This window comes from Micromys minutus (genome assembly GCF_963924665.1).
Source record: "Micromys minutus genome assembly, chromosome: 10".
Taxonomy (NCBI): domain Eukaryota; kingdom Metazoa; phylum Chordata; class Mammalia; order Rodentia; family Muridae; genus Micromys; species Micromys minutus.
This window is the reverse complement of record NC_137979.1, coordinates 17205023-17223304: the sequence shown is the minus strand read 5'-3', so window position 1 is coordinate 17223304 and position 18282 is coordinate 17205023. Positions and strand designations below refer to the sequence as shown.

The 18282-nt window shown below is 43.0% G+C and overlaps 1 protein-coding gene across 2 annotated transcripts in view; it reads left to right on the top strand.

Moving 5' to 3' along the window:
• MYOCD (myocardin) overlaps positions 1–18282 on the top strand; it is a gene marked incomplete at both ends in the record, with an annotated part of 88785 nt that overhangs the window by 22525 nt on the left and 47978 nt on the right. For both annotated transcript variants that reach the window (XM_080923296.1, XM_080923295.1), the window contains one exon: positions 12955–13020. In XM_080923296.1, the coding sequence (XP_080779422.1) occupies positions 12955–13020 (66 nt within the window). The remainder of the gene's footprint in view (positions 1–12954; positions 13021–18282) is intronic.

Genomic DNA, 18282 nt, shown 5'->3' with positions numbered 1-18282 from the left:
CCCAGGCTGTGCCCACAAGAGCACCACATTTATTGAGACATAGCTTCCTCCTCCTGTCAGCCAGGTAACAGACCCAAGCCCATTGTTTGGCTTTAGGTAACAATCTTGCTTTGTTGATAGCGAGTGGAAAGTTTTCCATTCCTTCCCTGTTCCCTAGCAATGTGACATTTTCAAACAGTAGCACAAAACTCTTTAAATAGCCAGGATCCATTTCCACTCCACCGTGACTTAGTAACAGCTACAGGATTGTTCTCAAACTTTCCTAAAAATGTCATCTTTGGGCTAGACTCAAGAAGAACATTTCAGCCATGGAAGCACATTTTCCACTCTGTCAGGAATGAGGGAGAGCATGGGCTTGGAACATAAAGTGTTTTCCAGTCCCCAGAAAAGCAACACTTCTCACCAAAGCCATAGCAACCGCTCTGGGCAATGCTGCACAGCCTGAACACCCAGGAGCCTTGTATTCTTATCAGTGACTAGGGGTCGGGGAGCATCACCTGTGTTGCTCAGAACAGCTCTCTGGCTGCCTATGGACTCCGGAGAGAACGGCCTCCTCTATGACTGCTGCCATGGGAACACTGTAGGCAGATTCTGAGCCAAGTGTTCTCACACTGAGCTGCCAACCAGGCAGGTAGCGTGAAATTTGCCAAATGTTCTACTGGTACCCGATTCTATATTTTAAAAAGAGTTATCCCCCTATGTGGGGAGCTAAATTAGAACACAAATGATGGAGCTGAAGAGATTGCTGTTCTTACCGAAAACAGGAGGTCAGTAGAGTTCAGATCCCAGCATCCGTGTGGTGGATCATAACTGTTTTAACTCCAGGGGCTCCTGATGCCCTCTTATGGCTTCTGAGGGTCGGTTACACATACATACATATGGGCCCTCAAACATAAAGTAAATCTTTAAAAGACACACACATACAAAGTATAGTGTGGTCACAATTCATGTTTTCACATCCAAATAGTTCTATTTGAGACTGCGCCCTTAAGGCCAAATTTAAATGTCCAAAACCTCACCAGGGAATTCATCCCTGGTGAATTTCACAGCCTTGGCTGAGCTGCTGATAACCTCTGGGTCTCAGGAGCTGTGATGTAGGGTAAGAATGCTCATTCCCACGTGGTGACTACGAAGGTAATTTATATCCAACTTCTTTCTCCAAAACTGAGGTTTTCCCATTCTTGGTGATGACTTTAACTTTCTTACTAGAAATCATCACTGTCAGAAAGACTGGGAGAAGGAGAAATGGATGGGAGAGGGGAGGCCATGAGCCAGCTCCTAGGAAGGCTTCACCTGCCTTCTGCCTTCCTAGACTGATACATGAAATGAGCTACCCAGGCCTTCCGTTTCTGATTCTTAGAGTGGTGTGCCCCCTCCCGGGCACAGCAGTCTTTGGCTAGGGCCCTGTCTAATAAGCAGGCTTCTTTTGAAAGACCCTGGATGGTGTTCGCATTGTGGAACAAGGTATCCATTCCCTAACCTGAAACAATCAGGTAGTTTTTCTTCTGTATAGCCACTTCTTGTAACAAGGTCTCACTATATCGACCAGGCTGGCCTCGGAAATCTCAGTCCTCCTGCCTCAGACCTGTGTGTGCCGGTTGATAAAAATGTGTCACCATATCAGTGAAATTGTGTCCTTGATGTAAGGTATTTGGTAACTTGGCAGAGCTTGGGAGAAGGTTAACTCACTGATTCCGTTCTGTTATTGCTTCTGCTAGCCAAGTGCAGGTAGATGTGACCTTCCAGCCCATTGTGTTTACACCATCATGCCTCAAGAGCAGCTCACACAGCAGCATTTGGCAGATAGAAACTGGGTATGTTCATGTGACAGGAAAAATGCCACAATGTCCATCACTCCTGATATTCCTCTCTGACTGAAACCCTTGAGAGACAGCACAATGGCATCCGGTCCTTCTTCCTTCTGGGAAGAGGCCAGTGTCATCTCTCAGGTCACAACTGCAGGCTTGTTGACTTTGATCTCCCAAGTCCTGCCTCAGCTGTGTGCAAGAGTCCAGTCCTACCCTCTTGATGTATTGGACCTGCACGTGTGAATACACCATTTAATTGTCATTCAACAGGAAGCTACTTCTCAGACTGGATAGGATTTATACCATTTTCTTTAGATGAGAAACCATTAAAAGAAAATGGCTCCCCCACTTTGGGGACATAGGTGCTTGCGGTGCTGGAACCTGCCACTCTGTCCTGAAGATTATTTGGAAATATTCTGGGAAAAAATACTCTCTCTCTCTCTCTCTCTCTCTCTCTCTCTCTCTCTCTCTCTCTCTATCTATCTATCTATCTATCTATCTCTCTGTCACACACACACACACATACACACGCATACACATATAATGCTTAAGGAAATTATAAGATCCTTCCTACTGGACATGAAATAGATCCCAGCAGCCTGGCTAATCTATTGATAAGGACTGTAGCACTAAAACAAGACTGACAGCAGGATGTAGAGAGCCCTGAATTTGGAATAAGGAGCCATTTGAGCCCTGCATGTGACTCCCATATCTAATGATGGTGCAAAAGTAGACTGCACATTGCTTTGGTTCTGGAGGCTGAGAAAGACTGACTCCCACATAGCAGAACCACAGCTCCGTGGCATACTCTTGCCTAGCAAGCACCAGGTCTTGATTAAAACTCCAGCAAGCAACCAAGTATGTGTATATAGTACACACATGTGCGTACACACACACACACACACACACACACCATCACCACCAATAAATCATCATCATCATTATTCATCAACATCATCATCAGATAAAACTCTCAGATAAAGCACCAGAATTACATGGGTAAAACACCCAGAATTCCCCTCTCCCCTTCGCTACTTAAAACCAGTACAGCTGAGCTGATAGTTCTACAAACACCTGCTGTTTTCAGAAGTGGAGAAAAGGATGAGCCAAGAAGCACCTCTCCACTCAGGGTATTTTTAGCTACAATGGATCATCCAGGGCTTGCCAAGATCTCGAGGGTCAGCAGTGGCCACAGCAAGCTTAAGGGAAGACTCAAGAGTAAAACGACTCCCTGGAATAGGGCTAAGCAATGGCTGTGTCCAGAGGGAAAGGCCACATCACTAACCAGCACAGGTTTGGAAGCTTCAGAGCTCTGCAGTGACACAGACACTGGAGAGATGTAACCTGGCTGATGTTTGACCTCCAGACTCCCGGCTTTGCTAAACCTGGAGGAGAAGTCACAAAGAGGCAGATAGATGGCCATGCAAGCACATCCTGGGTGTGGCTCTGGCCCGGAGACAAGAGGCAGTGAACTGCCAATTCTTCACCCTCAGAGGCTGCAAGGACCACTAGGCACACACTGTAGTCTAAAGAAAATCAGTACCACCTTTAGAGAGATCTATCACCTAAAAGTTTTCATCTTTTTCATTTTCTGTGACCAAATCACTCTACTTTAGGTTCATCCCTAGAAATACTTTAAAGAGCTAGGAAAAAAAAAAAAAAAAAAAAAAAAAAAAAACACACAGTCCATGCATAAGACCCTGGTTCTAATCCCTCAGCCAGGTTCAGTAGTTTTAATGGTAAATAGTGTGAATTTTCTTCATATAAATTCATTCAGAAATCTAGAAACACAGATTCTACACAAAAGCTCAACAATTGAAATTTCTCTTATTTTGCTATATTTTGTATAAATTAGTAATTTTATTTCTGGCAGATTGTTTTTAACCCAACCAAAGATTTTCACACCAAGTGTGTTTTAAAAAAAAAAAATCAATGTAAAAGCAGGAGAAACAATAATAATGTCTGAAAGCTTGGGAATGAACTAAATATCCTGCAATGGCCATGCAAAACTTACCAGATAGCCAGAAAGTAAAGAAGGAAGAAAAACACGCTGACACTGACAGTAGTGTATTTTATAATGTTTTAAACAACACAGGAAAGCATCGTGATATCTTACTGATAGAAAGCAGTAAACGCAGAAGACTCATGGTGCTTACTACATTTATCACATATAAGCTCATAGCCTCATGAGCCAGGTATTAACGTGACATCTCTAAGCTGACAATGATGTCTTTGTCTTTGCGATGATTATAATAAAACACCACAAGGTGTTAAATGTACCACAGAAAGAAGTTTGTTCCCCACATTTCTCGAGTCTAGGGGCCCAGGACCTGGAACATCTCTTTTTGCTTATTGTTTTCATAACTTATTCGCTTCACATCCTGCTCACTGCCGATCTCCCCATTCTCCCCTCCCATAATCCTTTTCCTCTGAGTGGTGGAGGCCTCCTGGGTACCCCCTACACTGTCACATAAGACAAGGTGGCCTAGCTAGAAAAACATCCTTCATACAGGCAACAGCTTTTGGAATAGCCTTCCCTCCATTGTTAGGGACCCACATGAAGACCAAGTTCCACATCTGTTACATATATGGCTGAGGCCTAGGTCCAGCCTGTGTTCGGAACATGTCTTTTTTAAAGAGTTATTTCATTTTTAATTTGTGTGTGTGTGTGTGTGTGAGAGAGAGAGAGAGAGAGAGAGAGAGAGAGAGAGAGAGAGGGAGGGAGGGAGGGAGGGAGGGAGGGAGGGAGGGAGGGAGAGAGAGAGAGAGAGAGAGAGAGAGAGAGAGAGAGAGAGAGAGAAGACAGAGAGAAAGAATGTGCTCAGAAAGGTCAGAAGAGGGCATCTCATTCTCTGGATCTGGCAGTTAAGCGAGTTCTATACACAGGGTGGGTTCTGGGGACCCAGCACAGGTACTCTGGAAAAGCAGGAGGTACTCTCTGTCGTCTTAGTAGAGCCATCTATGTAGCCCAAGTTAATTTTTTTTATAACCGAACCTTGCTTTCTGCTTTATTTAGATCTCTGAAACTCAGATAGTTTCACTGTAACAAAATACACACAACATAAAACATAAAACATAGCCTTAGTCGTTTGGAGTGTACCGGGAAGTAGCGCTGAGTAGAGTCACAGCGCTGCTAAGCCACCACCACCACCTGCCTCTTTAGAAACTAAGACTGTGAGTTTCTTTAAAATAATAATAATAATAATAATAATAATAATAATAATTCTGCAGGTCCCGTCCCCATTGGACGTAAACCAACCATTCACAAAGTGGAATCGTATAGTGTTTGACATGTGGGCACGGACACATCTCAGGACGATATCCTGATGGGGTATCTATGTGGTGTCATGTGTCAGAATTTCCTTTCTCTGTAGCTGTTGACACGCCATGTCAGTTGGTGCGTCCACTGATGTGCACTGGTATGTCCACAGCATATCTGAGACAAACGGATAAGCGTGTGGCGGCCGCTCTCTGGATATTGTGACTAGTTCTGCTATGTGCGCAAATGTAAAAGACTGTTTAAATTCCTGCTTTGAATTCTTTGAGTAAGTGACCCCGAATTAGCCTTTCATTTGAGGCTTTGGTGTTTTTCTGCAGCAGCTGCTTGATTTCACACCAGCCACGCCTGAGCATCTCGTCTTCCCCTGGCCACCACTTGCTCTCTGTTTTACTGACAGTAGCCACCCTGATGGTTATGAGTCAGTGGCCTATCATTTTTGTTGTTGTGGATGATGATGAGGGTCCTCGTTTTTTTCTGGGGAAGGACTCTTCCATCTGTTCTTCCGTCCTTCCATATGATTCTTTCCTTTGGCAAACGCTGACATTCCTCCAGATGGGGCCATCCTCAGCTGCACGCACACATTGTGTCCTCCATTTGTGTTAGACTGTCGTGGGCACAGGCACGTGTAGCATGCAGAGAGAAGACACAGTCAGTGGGACTCATTTTGATACCTGGGGGAGTATAAAGAGAGAGAAAGCCACTAGAGAGGCAATGAAGGATTCATGACACCATAGGCTATTGGCAATAATCCAGGGCCCAGCTGGGTCTCCCAACATATCAAACGTGGTCCTCACAACTATAGAAATGGTTCTAGCCCTGTGCTCAGTCCCTTATCTGATGCAAACTGGGGCCTCCATAGTAGAGGCTGACCTTCCCTAGTACCTCAGCTAGCTGCCCTGTTAGCCCTAGCCAGACCCATCTTTACAGCAGAGGAGCCTGGGTCCATGACTTCCACTTCCTTTTGTTTCTTTGTTTCTTTGTTTCTCCTCCTCCTCCTCCTCCTCCTCCTCCTCCTCCTCCTCCTCCTCTTCCTCCCCCCCTCCTCCTTCTCCTTCTCCTCCTCCTTCTCTATCAGATATGAGGAGGAAGGGTGCCAATGCACACTGCACAAAGAAATCCTATGCAAAATGAGTCTTTTGGTAACTTGATCAGATTGTGTAGACACTACCAGTAGACAGCAGGCACAGAAGATGTGAGCTAAGTCTGACTTAGTGATTATTAACACCTAAAGATTCCAAACACTTTCAAAATTCTGGCAGAATTCATAGACCCATCAGCAGAACTTCTCTCTCTCTCTCTCTCTCTCTCTCTCTCTCTCCCCCTCCCTCCCTCCCTCCCTCACCCCCCCTCTCAAACACACGTGCACGTGCATGCACACGCATTGTAGTTTCAAAGCATTTACAGAACTCTTCAAAACCAGACTCTTCAAGGGTGAATACTTCAAAATAAGGACAATACTTAAAGAAAGCAAAAGAAAATGGTCAGGGATAAGATGATCTTCTATTCAGGAATTATGAGCTTCTCCAACTAGTGTGTTCAAGTCATGAGACTAGAAACCACCTGTCTTATTCAGTGTGTGCCAACAGTAACCTGTACCTGCCACACAGTAGGCAGTCAGATACTATGTTAATTGGTCAATACTTCCAGTCTTCAGGAATGGTTAATAAAAAAAAGAACCTACTAATTATTTTTCAAATGGAAGCAAATGATGTCAACTGTCACCATGTTGCTATTGTAACAGATGCCTAGAGTCAATTTGCCCTCCTGGCTTTATGAAAGCATCTTTTCTTCATTTACAAAGTAACTTTATCACTATTTTCTCTTTATTTCTCTTTCCTTGGGTAATCTATCCCTGTTACTTTAGGAATTCAGCTAAAAGGTTTATGTTTTCGCCTATTCCAAGATGATTCCCAAAGTCAGTGTCCTAGACTTGACCTCTGAACTTTCTTAAGCCCTGTAAGTGGCGGTAAGGTACCTTGTTTATGATTTACAGGGACCTCCAAAACTCAGATGCTCTAAAACTAAGCTCATCACACTTTTCAAATTTCTCTGTCAACTCCATGATAACTCTAATGCACATTGTCAGAGTTCTTGATTTTTCAGATTTCTGCATTAGTGCCTTGAAAGTCCAGAGGCCTTTGTTCTGTTTGGGAATCTGATGTGTGCCATGGCCCATGACCAAGGGAAAAGTGTATATGTTGTTCTAGTTCCTTCTATCAAGGAACCCCCAAGTTCCGACAGGATCTCAAAGGACTTCACACAAACAGTCTTTGGAGAGTAAACCATATTTCCCTCCTTCAGGCCACCAACTTCTGCTGCTTCCTTTTTGAGATGTTTTTCTTCTGTTTCTAGTCTGGTGTCTTCTGTGAGCTCAGTCCCAGTCAGAAAAGCTTAATGCTTAGAGAACAGAAACAGCCTTCAGATGTGTCGATCTTAACACTCAGTGCTCTTCTTTGTCAGGTTAAAATCTACGGTGTTTAAAGACAAAATAATTGAAACCCAGGGACCCTACAAGAGCAGGAAGTGCCCTTGTTTCCAATTTCATGAATGAATGAAGTGTGGAGGTTATCTGATGGGTAACTTGGAAAATAATCTATTCATTAATTTCCTATTTAACTTAGCTGTGTGTGTGTGTGTGTGTGTGTGTGTGTGTACCATATGCATGTAGATGTCATATCTCCAGTAACTTGAGTTAGAGATTGTTGTGAACCAACATATTGTTCTGGGAGCCAAACCCAGGGACGCCACAAAAGCAGTAAGTGTTCTTAACTGCAAAGCTATCTCTGTATTCTTACAGCAACATTTGAAAAAAATCACCATCAAAATTCTGTAGGCCTAGAGGTATTTATCAGTAGGCAGAGTGTGTAAGGTTTTGATAATTAATGTGATTTATTTTTTTTTAAAATGTTATTCAGAATTTTTGTTTATATCCGTTTTGATAAGCTGTAGTTTTCAAGAAATTCGTCTATGTCTTTGAATTGCTAAAATTATTAGCACAAATCTTTAATGATAGTCCCCTATTATCTCTCTAATGTCTATGATATGTAGTGATAGTCTACTTTTTAATCCTAACAGTATAGGTTCATCTACCCTCCTTCCCTTGTTCTTCACCCGCCTACACAGAAGTTGGCTGATTCCATCAGTCTGTCCTTGGCATCTGCTTTTAACTTTGCTAGCTTTCTCAATTGTGAATCTGTTTTCACTTTACAAGATGTCTGCTTGTCTTGGTCATTGTTCTTTTGCTAGGAAGAAAGGCCATGACCAAGGAAACTCTTCTGTAAGGAAAGCACTTAATTGTAGGTCTTGCTTGCAGTTTCAGTGGATTAATTAGACCATTGTTACCATGGCAGAGAGCATGGCAGACAGGGTGCTGAACAGTAGCTGGGAACTTTATATCCTGATCCACAGAGAACATGCAAAGTGGGGGCGAGGGAGAGGCAGAGACAAAGACTGACAGACATGGACAGACACAGACAGACAGAGACAGAAACAGAAAAACAGTGAGACTGAGTCTGGTATGGGCTTCTGAAAACCTCAAAGCCCACTCCCAGTGACTGGCCTCTTTCAACAAGACAGTGCCTCCTAATTCTTTCTAAACAGTGCTACCAACTAGGGACTGAGCATGCAAATACATGAGCCTATGGGGCCATTTTCCTTCAAACCACCACACTCCTTTCATCTCTAATACTATTGTATTATCTGGGACATCCTCCTTGTTCTATCTAAAGGTAGAATAGAATCACTGACCTCCAGCCCTTCTTCTTTTCCCACGTGAGCATAACAACCTGAGTTTCCCCTGACCACGGTGGTTGCTGTTTCCCCTAAATTATATCCTCTATTGATTGTTATTCAGATAAAAATATTTTTAATTTTTCTTGTGATCTCCCCCCCTTTGACCTGTGAATTATTTAAAGTGCATAACCAAATATTTTCCTTAGTAACATATTGCTCCTGATTGCTAATTAGTTTCATTCTGATCAGAGAGCAAGCACTGAGTGAACTAAGCCCTTCTGAGGTTGGTGGGGCTTCTTGCCCAAGGTGGTGGCTGTATGATGTACCACATGCACTTCTAAAGAGTGTCATGCAGTTCTTCAGGGAGCACCCTGCAACTAAGTCAAGATGTAAGTCAATCAGGGTAAGATCACATGCTGATCTTAAGGGTAAGTCAAGATGCTGCTCAACTCCTCTGAGTTGTTGGGGATTTTTTTTTCTTCTAGCTTAATCAAATATTGAGAGACGACACACCCATGTTGCTATGTCTTACTAAGGGCTGTCTGTTTTATAATTCTAATGTGCCACATTTCAAAACACTTTAGCTATATTTACTTGTCTTGTACATATGCAGAGTGGGAGGGATGAGCCCTTTATTTGTCTTGTATGTGTGTGTGGAGGTCAGAAGACAATTTGTTGGAATCTATTCTTTTCCTAGACCCTGCATGATCCATTGACCCTGTTGCTTTGAGCCTGTATCGAGGTAGCAAAGTATGACTGGAGGAAGTGGAAGGGGGAAGCACATCTCAAACAACAGAAACAGGAGACAGAAGGAACCAGAGGCCCAATACCTCCTCCAAGGTCACACCCCCAGTGCCCTAATGTCTTTAGTAGGCTCTACTTTCTAACTATCCGACTCCTCCCAGGCCATAGTCCTGGCCTTGGCCCTGAGGACCTTTGTGGGAAGACCCAAAGGAGAGCAGAAATATTATGCCACTGCTGGCCTGCAAGGAATCCATGTGCCTTGGGAGCCCCCCTTCCAGGCAGCATTCAGTCTTTCTCTCCTGTCATACATTTTGTAAATGAATAAGAAATTGGTAATTCTGAAATGTTTATCTAGATCACTATTCTTACTCCTGAATATCTAGGTTTCTTTTCAGCATTAATTTCCATAATCAACCAGCTAGCGGGTGATTACATCATTTTCCTTTCTTGGAAATCACTCATTACACACACACACACACACACACACACACACACACCCTTTCTGCAGGGTGCTTTCTGCTCAGGCTGAGAACTTCTGGGTTTTGTTTTGATCTTTCTTGCATGTTCCTGGATGAAGAGAGCCCGTGGCTATTCAAGTTGACATCACCTCCCTAGATGAGCTGCCTGCCCTTTTGTTTCTTCTTCCCATCCTTAGACATACACCAGAAGAGGGCATGGGATCCTGTTACAAATGGTTGTGAGCCACCATGTGGTTGGTGGTTGCTGGGATTTGAACTCAGGACCTCTGGAAGAGCAGTCAGTGTTCTTAACCACTGAGCCAGCCCTCCAGCCCTCCTTTGGCACTTTTAATTCCCCAGAGTCAGACGTTTGGACAGCCCCTTAGCATCTGCTCACTAATCCCACCTGTTTTCCTCCTTCAGTTTGGTGCACCTCCAAATTTACTGGGCCCTTCGGTACTCGCTGATCTTTGTTTCCTTGGAGAGTGTTGTTCATCTTCTCCATCTTTCCATTCATTTCGACCATTGCTTCTCTGCCTTCACTGGACGTGGTTGAAAACCAGCCCTTTACAAGCCTGGTCTGGGAATCCCAACACTAGGGCCATCCCCAGCTCACCATCTGGGTTTATTTTATTTTGCCTTTTCCACTTAGCGTTGGTTAAAATGACTTGAAAATTGCATATAGAGTGATCGTAAATGGTTCCCCAGACATCGGACAAGCCATACAGGGCATAACCCTAAAGTCTGTCACAACCCTCTGGAAATGCAGATTCTTCTGCACTTATTGAAGTAGACAATCTACAGAGAGGCAACAGAAGCTGATTCCTGCCCGTGTGTGGAGTCTGTTCTATTGAAGCCGTAAACATGGGGGGTGGGGATGCTCATGAGCTAGCCGACCCCTTTGCCTCCACACTTACTCCATCACTCTCTGGCTGTCAGCAGTGCTTCGCAGGCCACGACCCCCTCATGCCTCTGACTTGAAGTCTGCACTTTGATTTGCTTCTGGAGTTTTAGTTGTCTGTGACTGTCACGTTCTCACTACAGCCACCTTCAAGCCTAAGCCTCCAAAGTAGGAACCGAAAGTCAAGACCTTTCTCCAAGTTCTGGTCCCCTCTGCAATATACTTAATGTTTGCTATTTTTCATGATGTGTGTGTTTGTGCATGCACATGTGTATGTACAAGTCTGTGTGGCATGCGTATGTGTGCATTAGGATGTGTGCATGTGTATATGTTTGGTATGTGTGTGTATGGTGTGTGTATGTGTGTGCACCTACATGTGATTTGTGTGTATATGGTGCATGTGTATGTATGTGGCATTCGTGTGTATGCATGTATGGTGTATGTGTGTATGTGTATGGTGTGTGTGGTATGTGTATGCATGCATGTATGGTGCATGTATGTATGTGTATGTGTTTGGTATGTGCATAGATGCATGTGTGTTGTATGTGTGTGTATGGTGTGTGTATGTGTGTGCACCCACATGTGATGTGTGTGTATATTATATGTGTGTATGTATGTGGTATGTGTGTGCATGCATGTATGGTATATGTGTGTATGTGTATGGTGTGTGTGGTATGTGTATGCATGCATGTATGGTGCATGTGTGTATGTGTATAGTGTGTGTGTGGTATGTGTATGCATGCATATATGGTATATGTGTGCATGTGTATGTGTTTGGTATGTGCATAGATGCATGTGTGTTGTATGTGTGTGTATGGTGTGTGTATGTGTGTGCACCCACATGTGATGTGTGTGTATATTGTATGTGTGTATGTATGTGGTATGTGTGTGCATGTATGTATGGTATATGTGTGTATGTATATGGTGTGTGTGGTATATGTATGCATGCATGTATGGTGCATGTGTGTATGTATATAGTGTATGTGTGGTATGTGTATGCATGCATGTGTGTATGTATGATATGTGTATGTATGCTTTGTTCAATGTTTACCTTTATAATTTCTGTGTAATTTTTAATTACTGTTTTATTTGTTTGTGTGTTTACCGTTGACTTACCTCTGAATGTTTAAACCAAAACAAACCCTTCATCTTCACATGGTATATGTCAGGTATTTGCCACAGTGGTAAAGATTTATTCCTAACAACTTAAACCAAAGACCATAATGGAAAAACAGGATCTTCTTGAGAAAACAGAATATTCATGAGGCAATTTCCAAAAGCAGAATGTGTTTGGGGGACAGAGTGGAAAAAATTGTAAATATTCTACTCACAATTTAACAATCTTATACTATTCAATGTCTACAGTTACAGGTACATGTTTTATGTATAATCTTTGTGTTATGAATATTGAATATATGTACATAATATAATGCTTGGGTAATTTATAGTGTTTTTTTCCCTAAGTCAAGCATAATTCCAATAACCTTTAAATTTCCATAAGAATTCGAGATTCTCCTAGTATTACCATTTAATGGTGACATTGCTGACAGGCAGTCTGCTGGGCTGTATGCATACATTTATTTTATCAGGCTTTATAGCAACTCGGACAGGTAGGTGTGACTCCTATAACAAATGGGAAATCTGAAGATCCAGGAGATTAAGCATTGTGCCCAGGTGCACATCCATTAAGGGGTAGAGATGTAATCTAGGTTTTAATGGGTCTTCACGAATAATGCTTTCTCTGCTTTATCTCCCCTTTTACATCATGGCCTACCACAGAGAGCACAAAGTGCAGTAGATAGAGGGAAATACCTTGCTGGGGAAATAACAGTCTATTCAAAGGAGCCCAGCATTCTAGCTTCTGGAGATCTGCAGCATCAACGGCACCCTGCTGCAGATATGAAAGTGTACTTCACAATGGCGTCCAAAGCTATCCTGCACATTAAGCCAGAAGGGCTAGGAAGGTAGAATGAAAGCACGTGACTGTATTCCTTCTAGCCCAACTCACAAGCTTGTGCTTCCTTTTCCAAGTCTTACAGCTACGGCTTCAACAGAGAAGGACCCAGGAGCAGCTGGCTAACCAAGGCTTAATACCACGTGAGTACCCGCAGCTCTTCCACGTTTGGTCAGCATTGTGATATCCGGGAGACAGGAAGTGCCCAGAGGTCAATTAGTCTAAGCTGGTGTATCTCTCATCCCTCGGAATCTGTATTTGCAGAAGTCCAGACAGTAAATGTTTTGTCCAACTGTCTTTATCTACACAGAGGTTATTCCTAAGATTCCAATATGGAAGATTGACTCTTGGGATAAACTCAGTTTATGGTGGGCATCCCTGGCTCTTCTTTCAAAACAGGTTCTTCTAGAAGTAACAAATGTTCTCTCTGTGTGTCTCTCTGTCTCTCTCTTCTCTCTGTCTCTGTCTCTGTCTCTCTCTGTCTCTGTCTCTGTGTGTGTTTGTGTGTGTGTGTGTGTGTGTATTTGGGTTCAGCCATTTAAGTCTACAATTAATTGAATATTTTATCAACTATCTCCTTTCTTGAAGATTCAGTTGCAATACTGTTTGAGCATGAGCAGTATATTGAACTACTTCCCCAATCATGAGTCAAAACAGGATTATCATTGGTTTTAGGAGATAATTTGATATTTTTTTAAATAACTAACACTCAATCTTGGTTATCTGGGAAAGTATAAGAAACGGTATCCCGGACCCATTAAATCACAATTCAAATTCTTCTAGGTCCTATTAACTTCCAAATCAAATTAAAAATCAATATTCATAATGCTACCCACAAAAATTTGGATTGTTGCACGATACTGTCACTCCTTGACTCAGGTTGGAACACACTGCATTCAGATTTTACTGCTGACAGGCAGTGATTACTAGGATAAATACTAAAGCCTGGAACGGAGATACTTGAAGCCTTTTGCATCTGCAGTTTAAAAGTAGCCTTCTTACTAGCTAAGCCTCCAAATGGTAAACAGCAGGGAGCTCTGGAGCAAAGCTTTTTAGTTTGTCCTGAACACAGAAGGAACAGATGGCCCTGTAATCTCAGTAGTGTCCCTGCAACGCTGTTCTGCTGGTGACGAAGGCAGCAAATTCATGTCTGGTGTTTGAGCCTGGGCAGCCTCCATGAAGAGAGAAAGATGGCAGGAAGACAGGGATCTGAGACTGGTTATGGCAGAGAAGGCCAATCTCTCAAAACCTGCCTCCTCAGCACTGTCTCCCTCTCCATTTTGCAAGGGCAGATGGAGTACGCAAGCACACACACACACACACACACACACACACACACACACACACTCACACCTGAGCCTTTTAGTCCATCTGAGGTCACCACAGATTTAAGAGAAATTCACTGCCCGTGCTTGCGTGCTGAGCCCGGGCCGCACAGCTGGCATTTGGATGAAATCACTTTGGGGGACTGTGGCACTAAATCACAGAATAAGTGAATTACTGGCAAAGACAGAGATGACCCCTGGGATATAGTTTAAGCCACGCTTCTCATGTCTGGTGTGTAAGTCAAGCGTCTGTTCATGAGGAGGAACAGAACAGAGATGAGATGTTTTCTTCTTGGAAGTTTCAGACTAAAATAGTGTAGATAATCAACAAAACTCTTTTAAAAATGTTTACAAAAAATTTGAGACTAGTCCACTGTGCCATGGAGACTACTTCAGGGCAGCGGGGAAGTCCTGAAAAGAACGCAATATTGCGTTTGAAAGGCAGCCAAATGATAAAGGGTTGGTGGTCTGTAGCCACCACCTCCAAACCAGGGTTTCTAAGAACAGAGCTCCTGATGCAGAAATGTGTGCACGTGTCTGTCACTCACAGAAGACCCTGTGTGGACAGACCTGTTCTTAGCTTCCCTCAGAAAACTACAGAAAAGCCAAATCTCTTTTCCTGCTGGCTGACACTAAGCTGCCATTGAGAACACCAGGGGCACGTGCCTAAAGCCAAATGATAGTGAGAAGAGAGAATCCAAGAAACCAGGAGTCTCCAGAATTCAGTCTTATTTAACACATTTTGCTATTAACTGTATCCAGAGCCAGGCACAAAGAAGCAAGGTGGTCCCTTGGAGAGACTCGAAAGGCTTGGGGAAAAGGTGACAGTAACTGATTCAGTGGGGTCCCTCAGTCTGCCACAAGTCAAATTTATTCTATTATTTTAATGTTTTGAATTTGTGTCTGTTTGTTTTAAAGAAAGAGGAAGGTAAGGAGGATTTAAGGAAAGAGGAAAACAGAAAGACAAAAAGTGAATATCTGCTAATACTGTGAATCTTTTTCCTAAGGTTTTCAAGTTTTAAGAAAAACCATATACATATCTGGTGGCCAAGATTGTGTTAATAATCTATACCCACTCCTTGGGCCTCTCCTCATCTTTCTTAGAAGCCTCTGGGATTCTTCACTAGAGCAGAGTTTTCTTCAGCAGAGGTTTAAAGCACTTGCAGTGATCAAATTCTTATTTTTAGTTAACATTTGTAAAGATGAAGCTAAGGCCTAAAAGAGTTTCTAGATATCCCGTGTGTCCAGAGCCCTTCTCATTTTAACTTGAAAGAATTTAAGTATATATAAAATGAGATTAGCTGTAAAACCTCACATTGCCTGTGATGCAAAATAACTATAATTCTCCATGAAAGCTTTACAACTTACTATAATTTTCCTACACACAAAACCAATGGCAAAGATAGTGAGTTGTTCTAAATTAACACATACATGGTTAAGGGGAGCACCTACCATGTTTCAGAATGTCTTCTGGGTTTTTGGTTGGTTGGTTGGTTGGTTGGTTTTGTTTGTTTGGTTTTTAGTTTTTATATTTGGTTGTCTCCAGAGTCTGGCCACTGCAGAAATGCCAACCCTTTCTTAAAATGGCAGAGTTGAGATCAGAACCTGTGATGTCCAGTGCCCACACAGACCACACCCCCCTTCTACCTGTGATGCTCAGGCCCTGCAGGAACCCTTTTACTCAAGTGTTTAAGAGAGATCACTTTACATTTGTCAGAACTTAAGTCATTGTGACCAAAAATATTCAAGTAGAAAGCTGAGGTATAGCTCATAATGGAGCAATCACTTCTCATGCACAGAAGACCCTGCTTCCATCCTGAGTACTGTGAAGACCCTCTGGAAAAATGTGAAGAAATCAATGGTCCCAGTGAGACGTGTTACTGTGGCCAACTATGCATGACAAACTCCATTACCTAAGCCTCTGACAGGTCCCACTTTTTCTCAAAGTGATAATTAAACACTAAGGTTTCTCCTCTATGACCCCAGTGAACCTTCCAATTGGCTAGCCCACTTGATTCCACGGGGCTCAATTCCCTTCTTCCTTTGTCATGGCCATGCATGGGGCAGGCAGGCTTTGAGGTCACAGCTAAGTAACAAACAGTCCACACCAGTAGCAACAACATGGTTTTTTTGTTTTTTGTTTTTGTTTTTATTTTTTTTCCTCCAATCCTCCAGTCACTTTAAAAAGCATCCACTTTGTCCCTGTTTGTATGAGTTTAGGTTTCTCACTTTTCTGGTGCTTTGAATGAAATTAAAACACCATCTTTTGAATAAAAGCGAAGACAGATGTCTTTTTAGGCCAATATAGAACCTTAGAACAATTTAAATAATGAGAAAGGTGTTCTTTGGACCTGAGTGGGAGGCTGAGCCATACCTTAAGTTGGCTTTCACAGTGAGTTATGAAGCTCATAGTTTGAAACAGCCACGAAATCTACACCTTTATTATCTAGACTAATCTCTGAGACCTACCTAAGATTCTCAAAATGGAACTGCCTTATTCTCCACGAAAGCTTGGGTTTGGAAGGATGTCTTCACTGGACTGCAGGCTCAAGAGCAGGGTCCTGTTTCCTTGGAAACATCAAGAGAGAGTGGTACTAATTGTTTTCATGTCTATTTTCTCCCTAGACATCTCACCCTGAGCATCCCTCACCCATGACAGATGCTCTTTTATTTTTAAACATTTTATTATTTCTTTGGTAGTTGTGATAAGAGTTTATAAACACTTTCTCTCTTCCATGTCTTCCCAGAAACACCCCAGCTTCCCCAGCCAATCAACTTTGTGTTGTTTTATTTATACCCATAAAGACCAATTTGTGATGCTCAAACATTCTTGGATGGGTAGGATTCCAGCAGGGCATTCTTAAGTTACCAGGGGGCTACCACCTTAGAGAAAACCGTGACTCCCTCTCCCAGCAGCTAACAGTTGTCAATCACTCTGGTACTAGATATGGAGTTTCATTCTCTACTCTCATCTCTGGCTTGGCCTTGCTCCAGTCTTTGATTCAATGCCTTCGATGGCTCGATCTCATTCTGACTACTTCCAAAGCCCTCAGATAAAATATTCTCAGCCTTCAGAATTGTATACATTAAAATGTCCATAGAGCTATGAGCATATATTAGAAATAAGGCTGTATGTAGGGCATACACATGGGAATTAGACACAGTTTCAGAGTCAATGGATGTGTAGTCTGGAAGGGGCTCCAAATAACCCTCATTTAACTGTTTCTACTGATGACGTGGGGAAAGCATAAAACCCATGACAAATGTGAGTACCTGGGAATTTTTTCTCTGTTACTAAAGAGCATCTAATGGGGACCAGGTCAGGGAGTGTAGGAATACAGCTGTCTTCCTGGGATGGAATAGAAAAGGGAAGGAACCGGGATACGTTTCAGAAGGGTCTGGGGACCAAAGAGGTCATTCTGTGTCCACGATTTCAGATAAAGCCACCCCTGTCCTGAGTGGGATTTATGGGCAGTTTTAGTCCAATGATCTGATCGATGTAAATGAATTTCAAGATACGAGGATCTGTCTATGAATGGTGCTGCGTTTATTTGTTTTGCAGACTAATCCAAGCTGCATCAGCCACATACTTACTGCAAAGCCTTGGTAAACCCCTGAACTCTGTGGCATGCCTGAATAGCCAGAAGAAGGACCATCCCCGAAACCACCCCCCAGGCAGCCTCACCATAGTTTTGAGACACTCACTGGATAGAGTCTCGCTGCCTTTTCTCAGTGCATCAGCTGACTTGGCTTCTCCCCTCACACCACCTACCACACACCACTGGCTGCCTGAGCAGAACACAGCACAAGGGGATTAATCTGTCTGCCTCTTCCTTTCTCCCTGATGTCTCTCTGCCCCCCTGGCCCCCGCCCCCAGGCTAGGGAAAGGTACTCTGAACTTCCATGCACAGCTGGATCAATTCTGACTTTTGTCTTTTATCTCTCCTTCAATTTCCCAGTTGACTGTTTCTTAAAAAGTAGGAAACCAGTCTACATAGAGACTGGCTTTAAATTTGTCTCCTTATCCAGTAGGGGAGAAATTCCAAAGTATTGCATGTTGGGTGTGACGCTATACATGTA